The following is a 22,899-nucleotide window of genomic DNA, read 5'->3' on the forward strand; positions in this document are numbered from 1 at the left end:
TGTAAAAAGAAGGAGAAAGAGGAGCAGAGAAGGAAGAATAAGAATGAAGACAAAGAAAAGGGAAGGAGGGGAAATTGGACGGCCCAAGACAGAGACAAGAGTAAGAGAGAAAAAGAGATGGGGTCAGGGAGAGGGGCATCCTCTCTGCCTTCCTCTCTCTTGCCCTCTGGAAGATTCACTGCTCTATAGCTGGCAGCTTCCAGCAGCAGCTGAGTCTTGGCCTGTGATTCCCTCTGGAGGTGGAAGCTGGCAGGAGAATGCACCCGCCGCCTGCTGCTCTGTAGACCCCACCCTTCATTTGTCAGACACACTCCAAGTTTAGCTCAGCCCCGGGAGCCTGCCTTGATTTGGCCCGAGGGGAGCCCTTTTTCAGGGAACACCTCACCCAGGAGAGCCATCAGTTGCTACTTTTCACAATTTCCAGATACTGAGATTAGGGCAAGGCTGCTGTCACCACGTTTGTTTTCCTTTTTTGAGCTGGAGTGGGGCATGTTAGGGAAAATTTTTAACCAACCCAATTGCTGGGTCGCAGGGAACATCAGTGAAAATCCCACATGCATGAAAGGATTTTGACAGACCTCTTGAACGTTCTTGAAGATCTGAAGGCGCAATCTGATTGACCGACCTGCATTCTAATGAACTGCCATACAAGTTTCGCTCCAATGCACAAAATTAATGTGAGACTGAATTGTGAGATTGATGAATTCCAATTAGTTCTCTCTTATAAATAGCAGTGTTTGGTGTGTGGTGCTATTTAGAAACTTCTAGCACCCCCATTCTATTTATAAACTTTTTATAAAGCATAGGGTTTAAAGGCTAAAAGAGACCTTAGAAATGCTGTAATGAAAAGAGCACTTTCCGGTTTCAGCCCTGAACCCCAATTGTTCGTGACCTTGAGTAAACCACTGAACTTTTCTGGGTCTGATTTTCCTCCTCTGTAAAATAAACTGCTTTTGCTGACTGTGAGGTTACTTCAGTTCTCACTCTCCTTTATGTATCGTCCCACTGTGGTTTCTCACTGTGAATGGGGTTCTGAGAGTTAAGCATCCTGGCCAGGGCTGCCCTCTAGTCAGGGACAGGGCACCCCTCTCCCCGCCTCCCGCCCTTCCCGCAGTGAGTTTCACACATTCTGGGTTGCTGGGCTGCCTGCATCACACAGGGGGTAGGGGGTAGGCTGGAGGGAGCCAGAGCAGACCCATGTCAGCTCTAGAGTTATCAGCTCAAGATGAGGATCCTTGGTGGGTGGGAAATAAATCTAGTTCTCAGAACTCACCAGATTGGTTCTGGGTATAAATCTGCCAGGAAATTAATGTTTCTATCACAGAGCAGAGTCTGTCAATTTGAGAGAATGAAGGCTTTCCAGTTTGAATATGGACACTTTTCAAACGAAGTTGACATCTCCCAAGGCATCACCTGTACCTCCAGGTACTTTTTGATCTGCTTAGCTTCGCCTTCTAAACACTGACTGGACATATCCAAATAGGTGGACCGTGAGGTTGTGACTTACCATGTCAGACACCGAACTCATTACTCGTGCCCTGCCCCAACTCAACTGCCCCTCCTTGTGTATCTTCTATATCCATTATTACAGTTCATGGCCTTGTGACTGGAAAACTGGGTTCACCTTTTGGTGGGTTTTGAGCCAAAAGACACAGCCAAACCAAAGATCGGGAGAAGGAAGGATTTATTACTTGCAACAAGTAAGAACACTGGGATCTTTCCCAAAGCTGTGTTTCCCCAAACAGCAAAATTGGGGACGTTTTAAGCTAAGGGTACATGCATATTCATGAAGGGACTTGGGTGGTGTATGCATATTCATGATGGGGTTTGAGCAGAGGAGAATTCAGCATAGAATTGGAGCAAAGGTCGACAGAGTCCACGCTTTAGTTGACTGATGTCACTGAGGGTCAGAAAAGGTCAACATCATCATCCCTTAGGTTCCAGTTGGTCTGGTGGTTGAGTGCTTCAGGCTAATCTTTACCATTGAAATGGACCTGGGAGTCTTTACGATGATATGTTACCTTTGCTATTGTTACTTCTCTTGCCTGATAACAGTCATTTGTTCCTGCATTCTTTTGTTCTCTTAAGATCATTAATTACTGAGACCTGTTCAAGGACATGCATTTTGGCCAGGCTTAGATCACAAAATGGCTTAGGTCAAAAATGGCTTCTCTTATGTCAAGAAAGCCATGCCTGGTTTTCTCTCTCGGGGGATCCCCTACCTATCTGCTTATAGCACTAGCATCTACCCAGTGGCCCACGCCAGGCATATCTAGGTCATCTTTGATCCCTCCCTCTTCTTGACCACACATCAATTGGCCTCAGTATTAGTTTTCCAAGCCTGCCCTAACAAAGCATCACAAATGAGGTGGCTTAAAACAATAGAGATTTATTCTCTCATAGTTCTGGAGGCTAGAAGTCCAAAATCAAGGTGTCAGCAGGGCATGCTCTCTGTGAAGGCTCTAGGGAAGAATCTATTCCATGCCTTTCTCTTAGTTTCTGGTCATCTTGACATTCTTTGGCTTGCAGATGTATCACTCCAATCTCTGCCTCTGTTACCATGTGGCATTCTCTTATGGGGGGAGGGGTAACCTCCTCTTTCCCATCTTTGTTCTTTTCTGGCAATTAAAATGACATAAGGCAGATTAATAGGAAAAAATTGAATTGATTATGTGTGCACGAGGAATTCACATACATAGGAAGAATTCCAAAGACAGCAAGGTAAGGTGAAGTACATATTCTGAATGAAGGAGAAGGAGGCAGAGGTCTGAGGCTTTAAGAGGAAGTAAGGTCATTCACAGGAAGATAAGCAGAGTTAATGTTTGGTAAACTGAAACAGGAGGGAAGGGGGCAGGGCATAACCTTTAAAAGAATGACAGAGCCATAGGACATGGCAAAGACTGGTTAGAACCAATTGGGTCCAAGATGGTGGAAAATTCAACTTCCAGTAGACCTTGAGCCTCCTTATGTGCTCATTATAATACACTAACATGCTAAATGACACACCCACCAGCGCCATGACAGTTCTGAGGCCAACCATAAAATGTCAGAAAGTGGGCAGTGGCCCAATTCCGGGAAATCCCTGCCCCTCCCCTGAAATAATTGGAATAATCCTCCCACTCATTAGCCTATGAAATTACCCAGCCCATAGAAACTAACCACGCCATACTTTGAGGCTTTCTCACCTTCTGAGATTGTCCACACTCTGTCTGTACTGTGTTTCTCTCTAAATAAATCCACTTCTTACCTATAGCTTTGTCTCTCACTGAATTCATTCTGTGATGAGACATCAAGAACCTCAAATTCACAGGGAACAAAACAAATGTTTGCTGGGCCATCCAAAGACAATGGGACACAGAGAGGACTTGGATCAAATGGGCTCTGGTAGGTTCCTCCCTGTTCACCACACCTAATCTTTACTGTAGCTATGCAAGGTGATAGCTCCTTCCTGGGGCAGGCCTCCTGTCTTACATTCTTTTAGGCAGTTAGAGGGAAGTTCAAAGGTTCTTCCTGAGTCTTTTGTGTCTCTATTGTTTTCAGCTTGAAATGCGCATGCCAGAGTCGCACCTCTTGGGGTGAGCTGTCCTGAACCCCATCACTCCCCTGCATTTCTGTGTCTTTTCTCCTCTTCTCATAAGAACACCAGTCATACTGGATTAAGGACCCACCCTAATTGGGTATAACCTTATCCACTACCTGGATGGCTCCCTTTCTCTTTCCATGAGACTGACCTTCTGCTTCTGGAGGATGGATGGGGCAGTGGGGTGAGGGTCAGGGATCACTTTGGCCAACCTTTATAAGGCTGAAGGGAGTTGGGACAGCTCCTTGGCACTGTGTTTACAACATGAAGCTATGTTGAGACTACCGGCCTCAGCTTTGGAACTTTAGCCAAAATTTCAAGACTAAGGGAGAAGACTCATGCAGCATCTCGCTACTTATATGTTACAAATATGCATGGACATGGGAAAATGTCCGCAAGGGCACATTCACACTGTTATTCTGGGGAGTGAAACATCTGTGGCTTCTTTTCGGTGGTATTATGCGTGCACGGGGCCACTTTTACTATCTGCTTTACACAATTTTATATTGCTTAACTTTTTAAAATAACATTTGCTACTTTCACCTCTACAAAAATTTAAGCATGAATAGCTCACCTTTGGGAATCTTTCTTTTACTAGGCTGTAGTAAACAAAGGTGTCAAAACAGTAAAAGATTTTTCCTTTCAAAAAAAAAAAACCCCTAATTCAAAAATTATTTTCTGAATGTGTGTCCTATGCATACCTTTGGAACAGAGTCTATTACTTACTTTCTTTGTTTTGAAATTTCAAAGACCTTGTACAGGTATTCCCAAATAGGAGGAGCTAAAGGCAGGAAGGCAGGCAGGCAGGAAGGAAGGGAATTACTAATCAATGACAATGGGACCCTGAGGACTGTGCAGAGGTGAGCTGGGCTCTCATTCTCTTTAACTTTACACTGAAGAGTTTACTGTTATTTAAATTTATCTTGCAAAGATTCTATTGCAAGCCTGATTCTTAGTTCAATAGGGCTGTACTGATCTGATTACATCCTCCAAGACCTCTGAGCTTATCTGTCTCCTCAGAGGTAACACAGAGAACTCTTTGAAGTTTTTTGATTAAATTATCTGTAACCAAGAAATCTATTATGCTTCAAGAGTTGGTCAAGTGCTTGAAAGTGGTGGAGAGCGATCCAGAACTGCAGGCTCCTGGCCTGAAATCCAACGCTGGAGTCGGTTTTGCCGGCTGGTACTTGGGTTCATAGTTTGCTTTGAGCCTTAACCACTGGGAAAGCTGAAGATGGGCTAAGGCTTTCTTCTCAAAGAGTTTAACTGAACTGTGAATTTAAACACCAAGAGCTAATGAGAGCAGAACACCATGGCTAATAAAAATAGAAAAATCATCCAACTGCATGAATACTTATAGATATGCAAATTTAAACAAGGAATACAATTTGCTACCTATCAGACTAATGGAGATTTTTAAAAAGGACAATAGCCAATGACTAAGGAATCAAGCACTCTCATATACTGCTAAGGGTTAATTGGAACAAAATTTTTAGAGCGTAATTTTTCAATCTGTATACATATGTGCACAAATTTGAATCAGCAATAACACTTTTAGGAGTTGATTACAGAAAATATCTTAAATATGCACAATGATTTAGCTACATGCTGCTTCCTACAGCCTTATTTAAAAGGGTGAAAACCTGCACATAAACTATATGTCCTACAAAGGAAATATGTTTGAAAAGCATCCTATGCTTTTCAAGCATCTTTTGTTGAAAAGCATAGTGTTTTTAACAACACTATGTCTACATTTTTGGTGGCCTGATGGTTTGGGGTTTTCCTCCCCTGTTTTCCCTTCCTGAAGCTTTTCTGTCTCCCAAGAGAGGCAGGGCATGTACAAAGCATAACGGAATGGAGTCCTTATAATAGAACTCAAAGTGGGAAAAGAGAGGAAATGAAAGAGAGAGAGAGAGAGGCTTTCAAGCACACTAACAAATAGCAAGTAAGAGTTATGCTAAGAAGTAATCACAGTGGACAGAGTAAAAGATCTGTTTTTATTGTCTTTTTTGTTGTTTCTTTTTGCTTTTTTGTGTTTTTTGTTGCGGACACCTTGAGTCAGTATTAGTTAGAACTGTGTGTCTCTCATTCCCTTGGGACCCACAGCATTAACTAGCAAATCTACCACAGAATCCAGTTGGTGTGCTCATGGCAAGGTCTGTGGTCAGGGAGGGCACAGAGACCCAGAGAGCATTTTATGTGGGTCTAGTGGAGACAATGTCTTTATAGTTTTGCCAATGCTGGAGCTGGAAATTTCAATCTAGGTATAGTGGAGGGTCCATTTGAAGATTTATCTGTGGGGTAATGTGCTTCTCAAATGCAGCTATGCTCTCTGCATTTAAAACCTGCCCTGCCCAATGGCAGAAGTTCATGTTTACTTGGAACTTCATGCAGAAATGTGTTCCTCCTTGTTAATGCTGAAAAACTTCCAGAGACCTAAATTGACTTAAAATACATGATCAGGGCTTATTTTGCATAGCATATAGTTTACCCCTTTCAGGTGATTTTTTAAAAGTAAATTTACCCAGTTGTACAACCATCAGCAAAAATCTGCTTTTAGAACATTTTCATCATTTTTGTAATACACATTTACTGCTAATCTCCATTTCCCCCTTTCCCCCCAGCAACCAGGAATCTACTTTTTGTCTTTATATCTTTGCCTTTTCTAGATATTTCATATAAATAGAATCACATAACATGTGGTCTCTTGTTCCTGGCTTTTTAAATTGAACATAATGATTTTGTCATTCATCCATGCCACAGTATATTTCTGTAGTTTGTTCTTTTTTCTTTTTTTTTTTTAAACTGCTAAATCCTATTTGATTGTATGGATATACAGGTAAATTGACTCTTAAGTACTCACTACAAGTATTGTTTCAATAAAGGATATACACAAGAGGAAAATCAACCTGCTGAAATTTTAGCTGCACCAAAAATTTATTTCCAAAATAAATTTTCTAATGGAAATAGAACGTTCATTTTATAATACTCTGTCTAATCCATCACTAACCTACACTTTCATTTTTAAAATAAATATTCATTGAGCTCATGCCAACTGCTGTGCTAGGTTTTGGTGAACCGGGCATGGATAAGACATGATCATTGCCCTACACAAACTTGTATTTTTATGGGGAGTCAGATCTAGAACATAAAAGGAAGCAATGAAAACGATTGGGTGTTGGTGGGATGTCAAAGTAGGCAGACTTAAAATCCTAAATTGGAACATTTATACATTTTAAGGTTCTCTTAAATTCCTGTTCCAGATTCATGATAGAAAATAAATGACCCCATTGGGCATAAAAACAAGTCATTTTCAGGGTCTACAATTAAATTCTAGACTAATAGCATGACTTTCGTGACTTTGATGACCTTGGAAAAGTCGTACAAACACTTGCTTATCCGAATATACATGGTGGAAGGCATGAGTGACAGGCACTTCTCTTTGTTGACCCAGTATCCATACCCCTCCTTCTCTGTTAACAGAACCCAAATTTGTTTGGGTAGTAGTAGAAGTCCTTTGATTTCAGAAAGGATAGGGCCTACTCTTAATACCTCGGAATGAATTATGAGTATTCTAAACCAATTATTCCTCTTGGTCCAGGGATGACTGTGTGATCCAGTTTTGGCCAATAAGATGCAAAGGGAAGTCTGCAAGGTGACGCTTCTGGGAAAATTTTGCTTTCCCTTGTTCTTGCCTAGAATGTGGATGTGATGTCTGTAGGTGCAATAGGCACTGGAGACCAAGAGACAAACAGCACGAGGATGAAAACAAATAAGGTGAGGAAGATAGGTCTGGAAAGATGGAAGGAAACATGGTCCCCAATGATGTCACTGAACAGCAGCATGAGTCCAGACTGCCCACTTCCAGATTCCTCATTACACAAGAAAAAAAAAAAAACAAAACCTTATTTGTTTACATTTTTTGTGCATGAATTTTTCTGTTACTTGCTGCCAAAAGCATTCCTAGCTGGTAGAGTAAGCTTGTCAGATTCTTAGATGTTTGGAAATTGAGATGAAGGGTAAATATATTTGCTGACAGAATTTAAATTTTAAAAGTTCATTCACTTACTTATTCATCCACTAAATATTTATGAAATATTTACCAGGTACTAGGTCCAGTGCTAGGTGGGGGGTTGAAATGCTATTAAAAAGGTAAAAGTCTCTAGGGAGTAATATAAAAAATATGCCATACTGAGGTTCAGCACAACCAAGTGCACAGACAGATTGGAAGTGACCTTGCTCACTTGAGTATCTAATGAAGAATCTCGGCCATGAGTCCAGCCCAGACCCAAGCTGAATACAACCACATACTCTGTTCTACGAACTGAAGCAGGAAGACATTCTCTCCTGTTCACTGCTGTGATGGGTAGGGCCCTTCTAGAGCAATGTGCTTACAGCGCTGGTCCCTCGTTTTCAGGACATTGACAAAATAGACAATCCGGAATGATTGCTCTAATCCAGCCTTAGGGAAAAGAATGGGTGTTGGGGGGTATGAGAGTGAGATCCAATGTCTGCCTCTGTGTGGGCACAGACCTCCGAATGGTCCACCTGGCACAGCAGAGCTCACGTCATTGGACACGACACTGAAATTGGAAAGCTAATTATGTGGATGTCGCTCAAATTGTCACCTGCATTGTGAAGGAGGTGATGTCTGTTTCCTTCCTGCCCAAGCCTCTATAATAAAAGCATATTAAACAGTTAACCAATCAGTTCATTCATTACTTATGTATTGTCTAGAATGTGTAGGCAATGTCTAAAGAATTCTGTTCTCAGTTCTTATTAATCTAGAAGTCTCTGGGGCCTTAACACTCTTATTGTCTCCCTCAGGCTTTGGGTCAGGATCACTTTCTTCCCTCTACAGCAGCTTCTTTTTGGCAGTGGTGGAGGGGTCCTTTTTCTTTTTTTCTTCCTGTATAGTGGGCCTCCCCTTGGTTTAATATTCAGAATTATTTTAAGTTATTATATATTCATTGATTCAGAAAAGCATTGCAGAGTCAGATTCCTCTTCTGCTTTTTTTTTTTTTTAATTAAATTTATTTATTTTTTTAAAATTTTTGGCTGCCTTGGGTCTTTGTTGCTGTGTGCAGGCTTTCTCTAGTTGTGGCGAGCGGGGGCTACTCTTCATTGCGGTTCGCGGGCTTCACATTGGGTGGCTTCTCTTGTTGCAGACTATGGGCTCTAGGCGCGTGGGCTTCAGAAGTTGTGGCACTCGGGCTCAGTAGTTGTGGCTCGCGGGCTCTAGAGCGCAGGCTCAGTAGTTGCGGCGCACGGGCTTGGTTGCTCCGTGGCATGTGGGATCTTCCCGGACCAGGGCTCGAACCCGTGTCCCCTGCACTGGCAGGCGGATTCCTAACCACTGCGCCACCAGGGAAGTCCCCCTCTTCTGCTTTTGTGTAAACATTTGTGATCTTAAAAAACCCCTTCTTTTTCACTTCTGTGTCTTTTACACATTCAGGGCATTTTTTCACATCTTAGAGTCATTTCATCCTGTATCTATCTCATTGTCAGGTAAATCATCTTAAAACCCAGTTCTGATCATTTTATTTTCCTTCCCAGAAATCTTCAGTGCTTTTTGATGGCTTACAGGAACAAGCTCAAACTCCTTATTCTTGCATTTACGAAATCATCTAATCATGTCTCAACTTCCCTTTCCTGCCTTATCTCACACTATTCTCCTAAAAAGTCTTACTCAGGTTAAGTAGATCTTCCTGGTGTTTATCAAACGCCTTGCGTTTCATTTTTTTTTTTAAATAAAAAACTTTTAACATGTTTTCTGCCTCCATTTTTTGTGTTGCACTAGTTTTTCCAACATCCCTGACTGTTATCCGAATCCTAGTAATTTTTCCAGATGCAACTCAAGAAACCCTTTCTCCATAAAACCCTTTCTGGCCCCCTGCCTGAAGCCCTGGTTCTCAAAGCAGTGAGGGCCATTCCACTCTGGGACACACTTTATTTGTTGATTAGCCTGATTATTTACTTTTTATAGTTGCTATTTATGTTTGTATATTTTCATGCTAATTCTCCACAATGAGAGACCAGGAATGCATCGTACACTGTATATTTCCCTCAATATAGAAAGTGCCCTGTGTGTAATAGAACTCTCCATGTGGCTAAATTCTAGAGTTGGAGGGAGATTTGGAGAGCTGACGAGTTGGTTGATAGATTAATGGACTCTGAACTAAAGAACAATTTAGACCTTTCAACCTAGCTATATACTCAAAATAACTGATTTTGACTAAGTGGCTTTTATTAGTATGTATTATTGAGGCTGATTTATAAAGAAAGATGTATAGCATGGATGAACAGTTTGATACAAAAGTAAATCTAAGACATGGCTAAAATTAACCTGTAGAGAAATCTTTCCACAGTCTGATGGTCTTGTCAAAGTTTAAAGTTTCATCTTCTGATTAAGACTAATGCTCCTGATTCTGTATTCAGTGAAACCCCAGACTGACGAGTCCTCATGGTTTATACTTACCACATGCAGCACCATGGAATGCCAGCAGGTGGCGCTGCTTCTCTGCAGAAATTTTTTGTGATTCGCTCAACAGCCTCCCTCTCGTTCGCATTGCTGCTGCAAAGGCCTGACCACGAAAAGCAATTTGAATATTTTACGTTAGTGGAAATAGGAATTGCTTACATTTATCATCTATTCCCTGATAAACAAGGGTTTCAAAAAGTCAGATTTTTAAAAATTGCTTTCATTTTAACATTTCTGACCTTGAAAGACCAGGTTCCTCATTATTATCCCTGAACACTTCAGATCTTTCAGATCTTATAATCAGTTGAGGAAAATGAGAGGACTTGAGAAGGCATCTAGGATCTTACAGCCCAGATCCCTGGGCAAGGTCATTCAGAGTCAAAGGCAGAGCCAGGAGTCAAACGCAGATCTTCTATCAGTCGCCTTCGCTGTCCCATCCTGTCTCGGCCGTTAGCATGCATCAGGTATGCCTCACCACTAAGTGCAATGTGACAAAAGCCAACCTCCATCTCATTCTGAGGAGCTGCCGGGTGCATCCCCAAATAGGGGTGTGTGTGTGTGTGTGTGTGTGTGTTTGTGTGTGTGTGTGTTTATGTGTGTGTGTGTGTGTGTGGTGTGTGTGTGTGTGTGTTTGTGTGTGTGTGTGTGTGTGTGTGTGTGTGAAGAAAAGGGGTTCTGTACCACGATCTGTCTCATTCTTCTTTGCAGCATCTGACCCGGGGTAAGCCCTCAGAAAGGATTTTTTGAATGAATGAAGGATGGAAGGAAATGAAAGGAAGGAAAGCAGGAGGAGAGGGAAGGATGGGAGGAAAGGAAGAAGAGAAGGGAAAGAAGGAAGGGGAAGAAAACAGAAGGGGAGGAGGAGAGGGCGGGAGGGAGGGAGCCCAGAGACTTACAGCATGGCTAACCACCTCCGACATCTGGTAGATGCTGGGATGATTCACCTTGGTTTAGAGTACTCGGAAGAAGTAGGATGGAGAACAATTTCTGGCCAACTGGGTTATTTTATTAGCTCTTATTTCATTCTATTTTGCTGCAGGCAATAAATTAAAAGGTGAATTCAGTGGTGTGTACAACTCTGTGAGGATAAATCTCCACCTGCCACTTGTGTCACATCTGGCAGCCGTGGGCAGGCATCAGGCAGCTCCCCATGTCCCCTCTGCCAGCCTCATGGGAACTGCCCATTCATGAGTGCAGATGGGGCGTGGAAGTTTTTGGGAACAAGTCCATATTCAGAGTCAGAGAAATTTCAGGAAATCCAAACACATGGTTTTATCAGATACATGTCTTGAATGAGAATTATCGCTCTAAGTGGAAGCAGAGCATAGAAGCTGTGGCCCAAGACAGGAAGTAAGGCCTCTCCTATTTCTGACTCAAAGTACTGGTTTTTCTTTCTTGTGATTTATCTCACTCTAGAGGCAAAGCCTAAATGCCGAGTTTTATTTCTGTGATTTTCCTTTAGACCCTGTCCCTCCATAGGGATTTAATGTGTTATGCCATGGTTCTCACTTGACCTAGTCAGCCATCAAAAGCCATCTATCCTATGTCCCATTCTTAACCCTGATAGTTGACTAAATAAATTAATCTGAAGTGATAATTCTTATCTTAGAGGACACATGTGATTTTTAAAAATTTTTTATTGAAATACAGGTGATTTACAATGTTGTGTTAGTTTCATGTGTACAGCAAAGTGATTCAGTTATATATACTTTTTTAGATTCTTTTCCATCACTGGTTAACAAGATAATTGAATATAGCTCCCTGTGCTTTATAGTAGGTCCTTGTTGGTTGTCTACTCCGTATATAGTAATGTGTATATTTTAATATCAAACTCTTAATTTATCCCTCCTCCTTGTTTCCCCTTTGGTAACCATAAGTTTGTTTTCTATTTCTTTGAGTCTATTTCTGTTTTATAAATAAGTTCATTTGTATCCTTTTTTAAGATTCCACATAAAAGCAGTATCATATGATATTTGTCTTTCTCTGTCTGACTTACTTTACTTAATATGGTAATCTCTAGGTCCATCCATGTTGCTGCAAATGACATTATTTCATTCTTTTTTATGACTGAGTAATATTCCATTGTGTATATATACCACATCTTCTTTATCCATTCGTCTGTTGATGGACATTTAGGTTGCTTCCATGTCTTGGCTATTGTAAATAGTGCTGCTATGAACATTGGGGTGCATGTATCTTTTCAAATTATAGTTTTCTCCAGATATATGCCCAGGAGTAGGATTGCTGGATTCCCCACTACATGGCATGCAGGGATCTTAGTTCCCCGACCAGGGATCCAACCTGTGCCCCCTGGAATGGAAACGCAGAGTCTTAACCACTGGACCACCAGGGAAGTCCCTATTTTTAGGTTTTTAAGGAAACTGCATACTGTTCTGCATAGTGGCTGCGCCCATTTACATTCCCACCAACAGTGCAAGAGGGTTCCCTTTTCTCCACACCCTCTCCAGCTTTTACTGTTTGTAGACTTTTTGATGATGGCCATTCTGACCGGTGTGAGGTGATACCTCATTGTAGTTTTGATTTGCAGGACATATTTGATTTTTTTTTTAATTAATTAATTAATTTATTTGTTTATTTTTGGCTGTGTTGGGTCTTCGTTGCTGCGCGTGGGCTTTTCTCTAGTCGCGGCGAGTGGGGGCTGCTCTTCATTGTGGTGCGGGGGCTTCTCATTGCGGTGGCTTCTCATGTTGTGGAGTGTGGGCTCTAGGTGCGCAGGCTTCAGTAGTTGTGGCTCACAGGCTCAGTAGTTGTGGCTCACAGGCTTAGTTGCTCCGCGGCATGTGGGATCTTCCCGGACCAGGGCTCGAACCCATGTCCCCTACATTGGCACCAGGGAAGTCCCATATTTAATTTTTAATACAGGCCTCGTGGAACCAACATGCTTATCTCAGGAGTTAAATCTATTCCACCAGTGGAGATTTCTGGCATTATATCATGTCATGAGGGAGGTGGGTTTGAATCACTCCTGTATTCCATTTGGATGCCCACCAGTCATACCACCTGGGCAGCCATATGTTCTTGCAAATGCATGAAGAGGTTGTAGAAAAGAAATCATTCATTTGGCAAACATGATTTGCCAGGCGCTATGTTGTCAGGGACTGAGGCACAAAGACCATGGGAAGGTGTGTCTGTGCCTTTAGAGAAGAGAGAGGCAAGGGGTCTGGTGATGACATGCAGAGGGCTGAGTGTGGGAGGAGAGCTGCAGTAGGTGGCAGGGGAGGGGATGGTGTTCAGGGTTGGTAGAAAGATAGACTGCAGCAAGTAGTAGCTGCCCAAGGCTGATGGACAGAGAGAGGAAAGAATCAAGAGTGACTTCTAGTTTTATCTTAGAAACCCGGTAGGTAGAATGAAGCATACTAGGGGGTGGAGTCATAGGAGGAACCACGGTTACACAAATGTGTGTGTGTATGAGAAAACTGAGTGTGTTGAGGGATGAGGATGGTATATTTTCAGTTTAGGGGATGAAGGACTTTGAGCCTAAAGACAGGCAAGCCTCAGGTGACCTCACTGTTACCAAGGAATACAGAACATGTTACAAGTTTTTGTTTTTTTTTTCTTGACAAATGTAGGGTTTATTTTAAATGTCTTAAGGATAGTGTTACACCGTAATTATAAAAATTACAGAATTAACAGATTTATATTGTTTATACTTCTAAATGCAGAGAACAGGGAACCATCTACACATTGTCTAAAATTAAAATTAAAAACGAATTCAACTTAGTAACCAAGAGATCACTGAAGAAATCAAAGAGGAAATTAAAAAATACCTAGAAACAAATGACAATGAAAACACGACAACCCAAAACCTATGGGATGCAGCAAAAGCAGTTCGAAGAGGGAAGTTTATAGCAATACAATCCTACCTTAAGAAACAAGAAACAACTCAAATAAACAACCTAACCTTACACCTAAAGCAATTAGAGAAAGAAGAACAAAAAAACCCCAAAGTTAGCAGAAGGAAAGAAATCATAAAGATCAGATCAGAAATAAATGAAAAAGAAATGAAGGAAATGATAGCAAAGATCAATAAAATTAAAAGCTGGTTCTTTGAGAAGATAAACAAAACTGATAAACCATTAGCCAGACTCATCAAGAAAAAAAGGGAGAAGACTCAAATCAATAGAATTAGAAATGAAAAAGGAGAAGTAACAACTGACACTGCAGAAATACAAAGGATCATGAGAGATTACTACAAGCAACTATATGCCAATAACATGGACAACCTGGAAGAAATGGACAAATTCTTAGAAATGCACAACATTCCGAGACTGAACCAGGAAGAAATAGAAAATATGAACAGACCAATCACAAGCACTGAAATTGAAACTGTGATTAAAAACCTTCCAACAAACAAAAGCCCAGGACCAGATGGCTTCACAGAAGAATTCTATCCAACATTTAGAGAATAGCAAACACCTATCCTTCTCAAACTCTTCCAAAATATAGCAGAGGGAGGAACACTCCCAAACTCATTCTACGAGGCCACCATCACCCTGATACCAAAACCAGAAAAAGATGTCACAAAGAAAGAAAACAACAGGCCAATATCACTGATGAACATAGGTGCAAAAATCCTCAACAAAATACTAGCAAACAGAATCCAACAGCGTATTAAAAGGATCATACACCATGATCAAGTGGGGTTTATCCCAGGAATGCAAGGATTATTCAATATAGGCAAATCAATCAATGTGATACACCATATTAACAAACTGAAGGAGAAAAACCATATGATCATCTCAATAGATGCAGAGAAAGCTTTCGACAAAATTCAACACCCACTTATGATAAAAACCCTCCAGAAAGTAGGCATAGAGGGAACTTTCCTCAACATAATAAAGGCCATATATGACAAACCCACAGCCAACATCGTCCTCAATGGTGAAAAAATGAAACCATTTCCACTAAGATCAGGAACAAGACAAGGTTGCCCACTCTCACCACTATTATTCAACATAGTTTTGGAAGTTTTAGCCACAGCAATCAGAGAAGAAAAAGAAAGAAAAGGAATCCAAATTGGAAAAGAAGAAATAAAGCTGTCACTGTTTGCAGATGACATGATACTATACATAGAGAATCCTAAAGATGCTACCAGAAAACTACTAGAGCTAATCAATGAATTTGATAAAGTAGCAGGATACAAAATTAATGCACAGAAATCTCTTGCATTCCTATACACTAATGATGAAAAACCTGTAAGTGAAATTAAGAAATCACTCCCATTTACCATTGCAAAAAGAATAAAATACCTAGGAATAAACCTACCTAAGGAGACAAAAGACCTGTATGCAGAAAATTATAAGACACTGATGAAAGAAATTAAAGATGATACAAATAGCTGGAGAGATATACCGTGTTCTTGGATTAGAAGAATCAACATTGTGAAAATGACTATACTACCCAAAGCAAGATACAGATTCAATGCAATCTCTATCAAACTACCACTGGCTTTTTCACAGAACTAGAACAAAAAAATTCACAATTTGTATGGAAACACGAAAGACCCCAAATAGCCAAAGCAATCTTGAGAAAGAAAAATGGAGCTGGAGGAATCAGGCTCCCTGACTTCAGACTATACTACAAAGCTACAGCAATCAAGACAGAATGGTACTGGCACAAAAACAGAAATATAGATCAATGGAACAGGACAGAAAGCCCAGAGATAAAACCACGCACATTTGGTCACCTTATCTTTGATAAAAGAGGCAAGAATATACAGTGGAGAAAAGACATCCTCTTCAATAAGTGGTGCTGGGAAAACTGAACAGCTACATGTAAAAGAATGAAATTAGAATGCTCCCTAACACCATACACAAAAATAAACTCAAAATGGATTAAAGGCCTAAATGTAAGGCCAGACACTATCAAACTCTTAGAGGAAAACATAGGCAGAACACTCTATGACATAAATCACAGCAAGATCCTTTTTGACCCATCTCCTAGAGAAACGGAAATAAAATAATTTTTTTTGTTTATTTACAAATAATTGTAAATAAACAAATGGGACCTAATGAAACTTAAAAGCTTTTGCACAGCAAAGGAAACCATAAAGAAGACGAAAAGACAACCCTTAGAATGGGAGAAAATATTTGCAAATGAAGCAACTGACAAAGGATTAATCTCCAAAATTTACAAGCAGCTCATGCAGCTCAATATCAAAAAAATGAACAACCCAATCCAAAAATGGGCAGAAGACCTAAACAGACATTTCTCCAAAGAAGATATACAGATTGCCAACAAACACATGAAAGAATGCTCAACATCACTAATTATTAGAGAAATGCAAATCAAAACTACAATGAGGTATCACCTCACACTGGTCAGAATGGCCATCATCAAAAAATCTACAAACAATAAATGCTGGTGAGGGTGTGGAGAAAAGGGAACCCTCTTGCACTGTTGGTGGGAATGTAAATTGATACAGCCACTATGGAGAACAGTATGGAGGTTCCTTAAAAAACTAAAAATAGAACTACCATACGACCCAGCAACCCCACTACTGGGCATATACCCTGAGAAAATCATAATTCAAAAAGAGTCATGTACCAAAATGTTCATTGCAGCTCTATTTACAATAGCCAGGACATGGAAGTAACCTAAGTGTCCATCAACAGATGAATGGATAAAGAAGATGTGGCACATATATACAATGGAATATTACTCAGCCATAAAAAGAAACGAAATTGAGTTATTTGTAGTGAGGTGGATGGACCTAGAGTCTGTCATACAGAGTGAAGTAAGTCAGAAGGAGAAAAACAAATACCATATGCTAACACATATATATGGAATCTAAAAAAAAAAATAATGGTCATGAAGAACCGAGGGGCAAGACGGGAATAAAGACACAGACCTACTAGAGAATGGACTTGAGGGTACGGGGAGGGGGAACGGTAAGCTGGGACAAAGTGAGAGAGTGGCATGGACATATATACACTACCAAACGTAAAATAGATAGCTAGTGGGAAGCAGCCGCATAGCACAGGGAGATAAGCTCAGTGGTTTGTGACCACCTAGAGGGGTGGGATAGGGAGGGTGGGAGGGAAGGAGACACAAGAGGGAAGAGATATGGGGACGTATGTATATGTATAACTGATTCACTTTGTTATAAAGCAGAAACTAACACACCATTGTAAAGCAATTATACTCCAATAAAGATGTTAAAGAAAAAAAACAAAAAAAACAAAAAAAAACAAATTCAAGCTTGAAGGATGAAGTAATTTGCCTAATTTTAAAATGCAAACACGAAGACCTCTTGAACCCACATTTGTTCAAACTGCACTCATGATGGAAAACACAAAAAGTGCAGTATTTCCGAAAAACCACAGGCATATTGGCCATAATAATTTTCTGTTATAATAATTGTTCCTGTCTTTGGAGAACTTTCATTTTTTTTAAAAGACAAGTAGCTTAAGAATGTTTTCAGGTGCTACAATTTGTGACAATCAAAACAGTCTTCTAATGGGTCCACAGCGTTCAGAGATTCAAGCTCAAGGCTCTTTGGGGTTTGGCATGTTAAACAGTAATAGAAACGAAATCTGGTTTAGAAGCAACTGTGACTGTTTTCAGAATTTGCAATCCCTTCAAATATTGCATGACATATACAACTGGGAAACCACCTTCTGTTGGCACTGTACTTGCTTCATCAGTGCATTTTTAATCCTACAGCCACTAAAACAGCACAGTAGGCAAATATACAGAAAACTGAAAACAAAGAAAAACAAAGAACACAGAAAAACCTAAGTATCTTTAACATGCAACTTAGTTACACTGAACATTCTACTTAGAGTAACATGCAAAAAAGGATGGTCTGCTTTTAAGGTTTTCCTCTGAAGATTTTTGGGCACGCAGACATCACACACAGGCACGCATACACACGACACGATAATACTATAGCAGGTCAATGAGAAAGGCCAATACATTTTATACAGAGATTCATGTCACGTTAAGTCCCGCGATGATAATGTTGGAAATTCACGTTGGATTCCTAGAACAAGGAACCAACATTCAGATACCAGGAAAAGGCAAGCCATGCACGGCGATCTGAAACACGAGCCTAAACGAAGCCTGAAATACTCGGCTGCGGAGCAGAGTTAGTCACCGTGTCAGGAAGTGTGGTTTCATCCACTGAAAGAATAAAGGATGGGATAAAATGGAAAAACAACGACCCCCCTTCCCCTTCCTTTACCCTAAGGGCAATAAATGGAACAAAGATTAAAATAATGATGATAATGATCACATGTCACCTTTGTCTAGAGATTGGCAGGTCATGTGGTATTAAAGTTGCTAAAGGTACTTGCAGAAAAACGACAGTGCAAGTCATTAAGTAATGCTAGAAATGTTCCAACTGACCCAACCTTCTGGATACTTCCAGAGAACTTTATTTTTCATCCCGAAGTCACCGTACGGTGTTTTCCTAGTGCACGCAGGACACACACGTGTCTGCTTGGGCTTGTGGAACCAGGCTCAGCCTTGAGGTTCACATGCAGGGACTCTTACAAGAGCAACCAGGAAAACAGGTGACAGATGTGCAGCATGACCTTGTTCAAGCCGGGGAGGAGCGTCTCAGACCTGGGTACTCACTTCCTGGAGAAGCTCGGCCCTGGCCGAACCTCTGGAGGCTCTGGGCACACTGCAGAAAACGGAGGGCTGTATTTATGGGGTGTGACGGGTTACCAGCCAACAGCTCAAGGCACAGCCTTCCTGAAGGTGGAAATGGGCATCACATGAACCACTCACAGCCAGGCCTTGTAACTACAGAATCTCTAACGTTAAGTACAGCCATGATGGAGGTTGCGGGGACCTCTGGTGTCTGACTGAGGGCATAGGCATTTAACCTTCCACCCAAATTTCAGGTCAGATTTCCAGTCTCCACAAGAGACTGGTTCCACATACCGCCTTTCTCCTAGCTTTCAAAACGCAGGGGCTCATCCAAAACAAAGTGACAGATGGCCATTTCGCTGCTACACCAACCACTTCTGCAGTTCTATTTTGGTTAAAACAACCTTGCAGGGATAAACCACAAAAGGAGTCTGTGGCTGGGGGCTGCTATCAGTCACATTCACAAGCCAACGCAGGTGACTGACCCTGAAGTAGCAGGGTCCACTCAGTGGGATGGGTCCACGTCAACAGCACACTGGCCGCAAGAAGATGCAGCACCACAAAAGGTGTCAGGGGATTTCAGCTGTTATTTGTCCAGACATTCTTTGTGGGGAAAAGCCGGGGAGAAAAAGCCTTCTGACCATAATCATACGATCAGTAAAATCAGAATAAAAATAAAAGTGTCCCAGAGGACTTGTTAGAAAGCAACAAAGCCATTCTTAAACTTACATTGCTAATATTTATGTTCTCCCAGGAACTTACTACATACACACAAACCACTGATACACTGTTGCCTTTTAAATCGTGTACTAAAATCCAAATTACTGGTTTGTACAAATAATGGACCAAAAGTACTGCCCAAAACACACCTGCATTACACTGTGTGGACCTGGGCTTTGACAAAAAAAAAAAAGTATTTATGATAAAAATTGTAAACAAAAATTTTACAAAGCTTAGAATCAAAGTCAACATTTTGCTCAGATTTCTAACTGTTTGGTAAAGTTCTAACATGGGTCATTAACGGTTCATGAGTGATTCTTGTTTGGACTTTCCGACTGAAAAGGTGCTTTGCACTTCTGACTTTTAAAACAAGCTGAATGTCCCCATGTGCTTTCTGTGCCCAAATTTAATTTTCGACAAACAGCAGTAATATACCAAATATGATTGACTTGGGTCAGCACTCCTGCTGAACTGGAGAAAATTATTTAATCCCCGTCCCAATCCACAAAGAAAGGACTGCCAATGAAGTGTGTGTGTATCTGTGTGTGTGTGCATATATATAATACATGTATACACACAGATATAGATAGATAGGTGTATGTGCGTTTATATATATATATATATATATATATATCCAAAAAGGCAAAAACAAAAGTATCAAACTATGCTTGCATTGTGGCAGCAGAATAAGAGAATGTTAAGAGTGAAGGGGAAAATTGATAAAATCTACTACAGTTTTAAATGACTCTGATACTAGTTTAACTTTTTTTTTGCCAAACTTGCCTGTAACTCCCCTCCAAACAGACTCCTTTTAAGAGGAAGGAGCTCCTTACACAAAATGTTTTGTGTTCACATATACCTATACTCTTCAGAACAAAACCAGTTCTGCTGGCAAACTGTGGGTTCGCAGGGACATTTAAGCTCTCATTAAAATGGAAAGCAATCAAATCTTTACGTCTACAAACTGCACATTTAATATATTTACATAAATTTGGCAAAGTTCGTGATGACATCTAGAATGTTTTCACCAAATCATAGACGTAAATATGGAAATCATCATCAAATTTGATGAAACAGACAGACGGTTTGGTCTCTACTTGATGGATGACCATGCCAGTCCTTTTATAGCCATCTTCTTTGGCATATTCCACTTGTTTGCCTACCAGGCTGTCCCAGACTTCTCCTGGTTTCCTTTCTGCTGGAGATGAATCAATTGAATCAGGAATAATGTGAAGGTCACCTTCTTTATAATCATCTAAGAGCTGGTACATGTACAAGACAGGATCTTTCTCATAGGTGATGTAAAACCACGTGTTCATGATGGGGACGCGTGCTAGGACCATTCCCCTCCACTCCTCTTTAGAGCCATCCTGGGTCTCAAACATGTGCTTCACTGCTTTGCCAATCATTGTGTCGGCTAGGTGTGCATCATTGATTTGAGATGTTGCAACTCTATCAGGGAGGATTTCAAGTGCACAAATTCTTTCATCTTTATTAAGTTCTAGTCCATAAACACAGTCAAATCCATCGTATTTTATAAGATACAAAGAAGGATTTATAGACACCTGGTCCAGAACGGTTCCTTTCCACTGGGTGACAGGGCTGTTCCCCTCTTTCCACCCATGCCGAATCCTGCAGCCTATGATGCTCCGCGGGGGCTGGGAAACAGGTGTGCCGGGCCCTACACTGCTCCGATGTTTTCTGTGGGACGTCCTTTTCTTCATCTTGCTTGCAGATACACCAGCATGGCCTGCATCAGCTCTGGACCGCTGGCCAGCTGTCTTCCTGAATGGAGTCTTCATTCATCTGTATTTACGTGACCAGCAGAACTGCTGGACCAGGATGAACGTTCAGGATTCTCCAATTTGAAACTTTTCACGGAATTTCAATGTTTTTATTAATCCATCATCCAAGTGCCTCTTTTACAAGTTCAGCAAAAATTTGAAATCATAAGGACTTTGAGGCAAGGCCACGAAGGCCAACGTCCGGGGGGCCGTGGAGGCCAACGTCCGCTGGGCCACGAGCCCCGCAGTCCAGCGGCGCGCTCCCGCCCCGGGCTACCCTGCAGGAGGGCGTCGCCCCGCCCACTCTGGGCCCCGCCCACTCTGCGTCTCGCGGCGGCCGCCCCGCCCCCGGCCCCACGGCGGATGCACGCTGCGTCCCCTCGCTACGCCGGCCTCTGCTGACTGGACACCGGAATCTTTATCATCGTCGCAAAATTTCATTTATTAAAAGGGCATGCTTGGTTTTCTCTTCCCCCTCTAAGAGGTCAAATATGCACAGTTCTTGCATTGCAAGCTCTTATGATTAAGGAAAACTGTACAGATGAGGATCATGGGACAAATGAGCAGACGCGGAGCCCAAACACTGAGTAACAGGAAACGAGAGAGGTCGATGCGGGGAGCTTTCCTCTGCCCTCGACACAGCCACCACTGGTCCCGGGATCAAAATGAGGTCAGTGGCTAGAAAATGATGTCACTTGCTTTGTCCTCGACAAACATTTGCAAACAAAACTTTTTAGCGGACACTTAAGGTCATTTGGGAGGTGAGAGAACTGTGCCTGAAGATGTTTGCAGTACCGTCAACACTTCCTTCGGGCTCGATTCGACCTTCTCTGTGCCCTGTATGTAGAAGCCATAAACTTCTTGATAGTCTACTAGTATTATGCCTCAAAAAAAAAAAAGAAAAAGAAAAAGCAGGAAAATTGAGTACTTGGTGTGCCCCACATGACTGTGTCTTTGGCTTTGGGCACCGGAGAAGTGGGAGTTTTTTAGCTGTTCTGTAATACTCGTGATATGAAGCACATTAAACATGAGTCAGAGTGATAAGAATCTTCAAGATTCTTTCCAGAAACTCGTTCTGAGACTTCTTAATGATGATAAAGAAGCCACAGTAAGATGCCCAGGGTCCTGCTCCATTTTCAGAGTCCGTAACTTTGAAGAAAGAATAACATATTACTTGGAAGGAATTTATAATAACCATGAGTATTTATAGTTGAAGCACGTTTAGGAACATGCCATGCCTTTCAAGCTACTCCATGAAAAGAGTTCAGTGACTTCATAAGTTTGGGAAACCAACCCTCAATACTTTCTTTTCCCTATGGAGCATCATTGACATCTGAAGGGTTCTGGGAACTTCTGCAGTAAAGAACTCCTGGGAGACTTCAGGCTAAACAAACAAAAAAATGTCTAATGGTGAGTATTTCAGTTATCTGCTGTGTGTGAGCACTTGATAATCTTTCTCTTCTATCTCCTCTACAAAACGTTTAGTAAAACTTTGAGGTGAAGAGGGTGAGTTCACGTTTTGGGTGAATGTGAAGAGTTGCTGGGGGTCTGGCAAAAGGAAAGGCTGGCTTCGGGGGACAGCTGACATATGGGTTTCATGGACAATGTAGAGTGAAAAGTGGGGTAAATCGAGGTGCTGTGGGATTTCGGAGGAGGGCGTGCAAGGCAGGTATGAGGAGGTCAGAGAAGGCTTCCTAGATGTGATGGCTGAATTG

General features: G+C 41.4%; 1 protein-coding gene across 1 annotated transcript; it reads right to left on the reverse strand.

Annotated features, from left to right (window-relative positions):
* Positions 1–20,413: 20,413 nt before the first annotated feature.
* Positions 20,414–21,202, reverse strand: LOC132376061 (spindlin-1-like). Its single transcript, XM_059941609.1, has one exon. The coding sequence runs from the start codon at positions 21,200–21,202 to the stop codon at positions 20,414–20,416; it is 789 nt and encodes a 262-aa protein (XP_059797592.1).
* Between the last annotated feature and the right edge of the window lie 1,697 nt (positions 21,203–22,899).

This window comes from Balaenoptera ricei, chromosome 12, assembly GCF_028023285.1.
Source record: "Balaenoptera ricei isolate mBalRic1 chromosome 12, mBalRic1.hap2, whole genome shotgun sequence".
In the NCBI taxonomy this organism is placed as follows: Eukaryota; Metazoa; Chordata; class Mammalia; order Artiodactyla; family Balaenopteridae; genus Balaenoptera; species Balaenoptera ricei.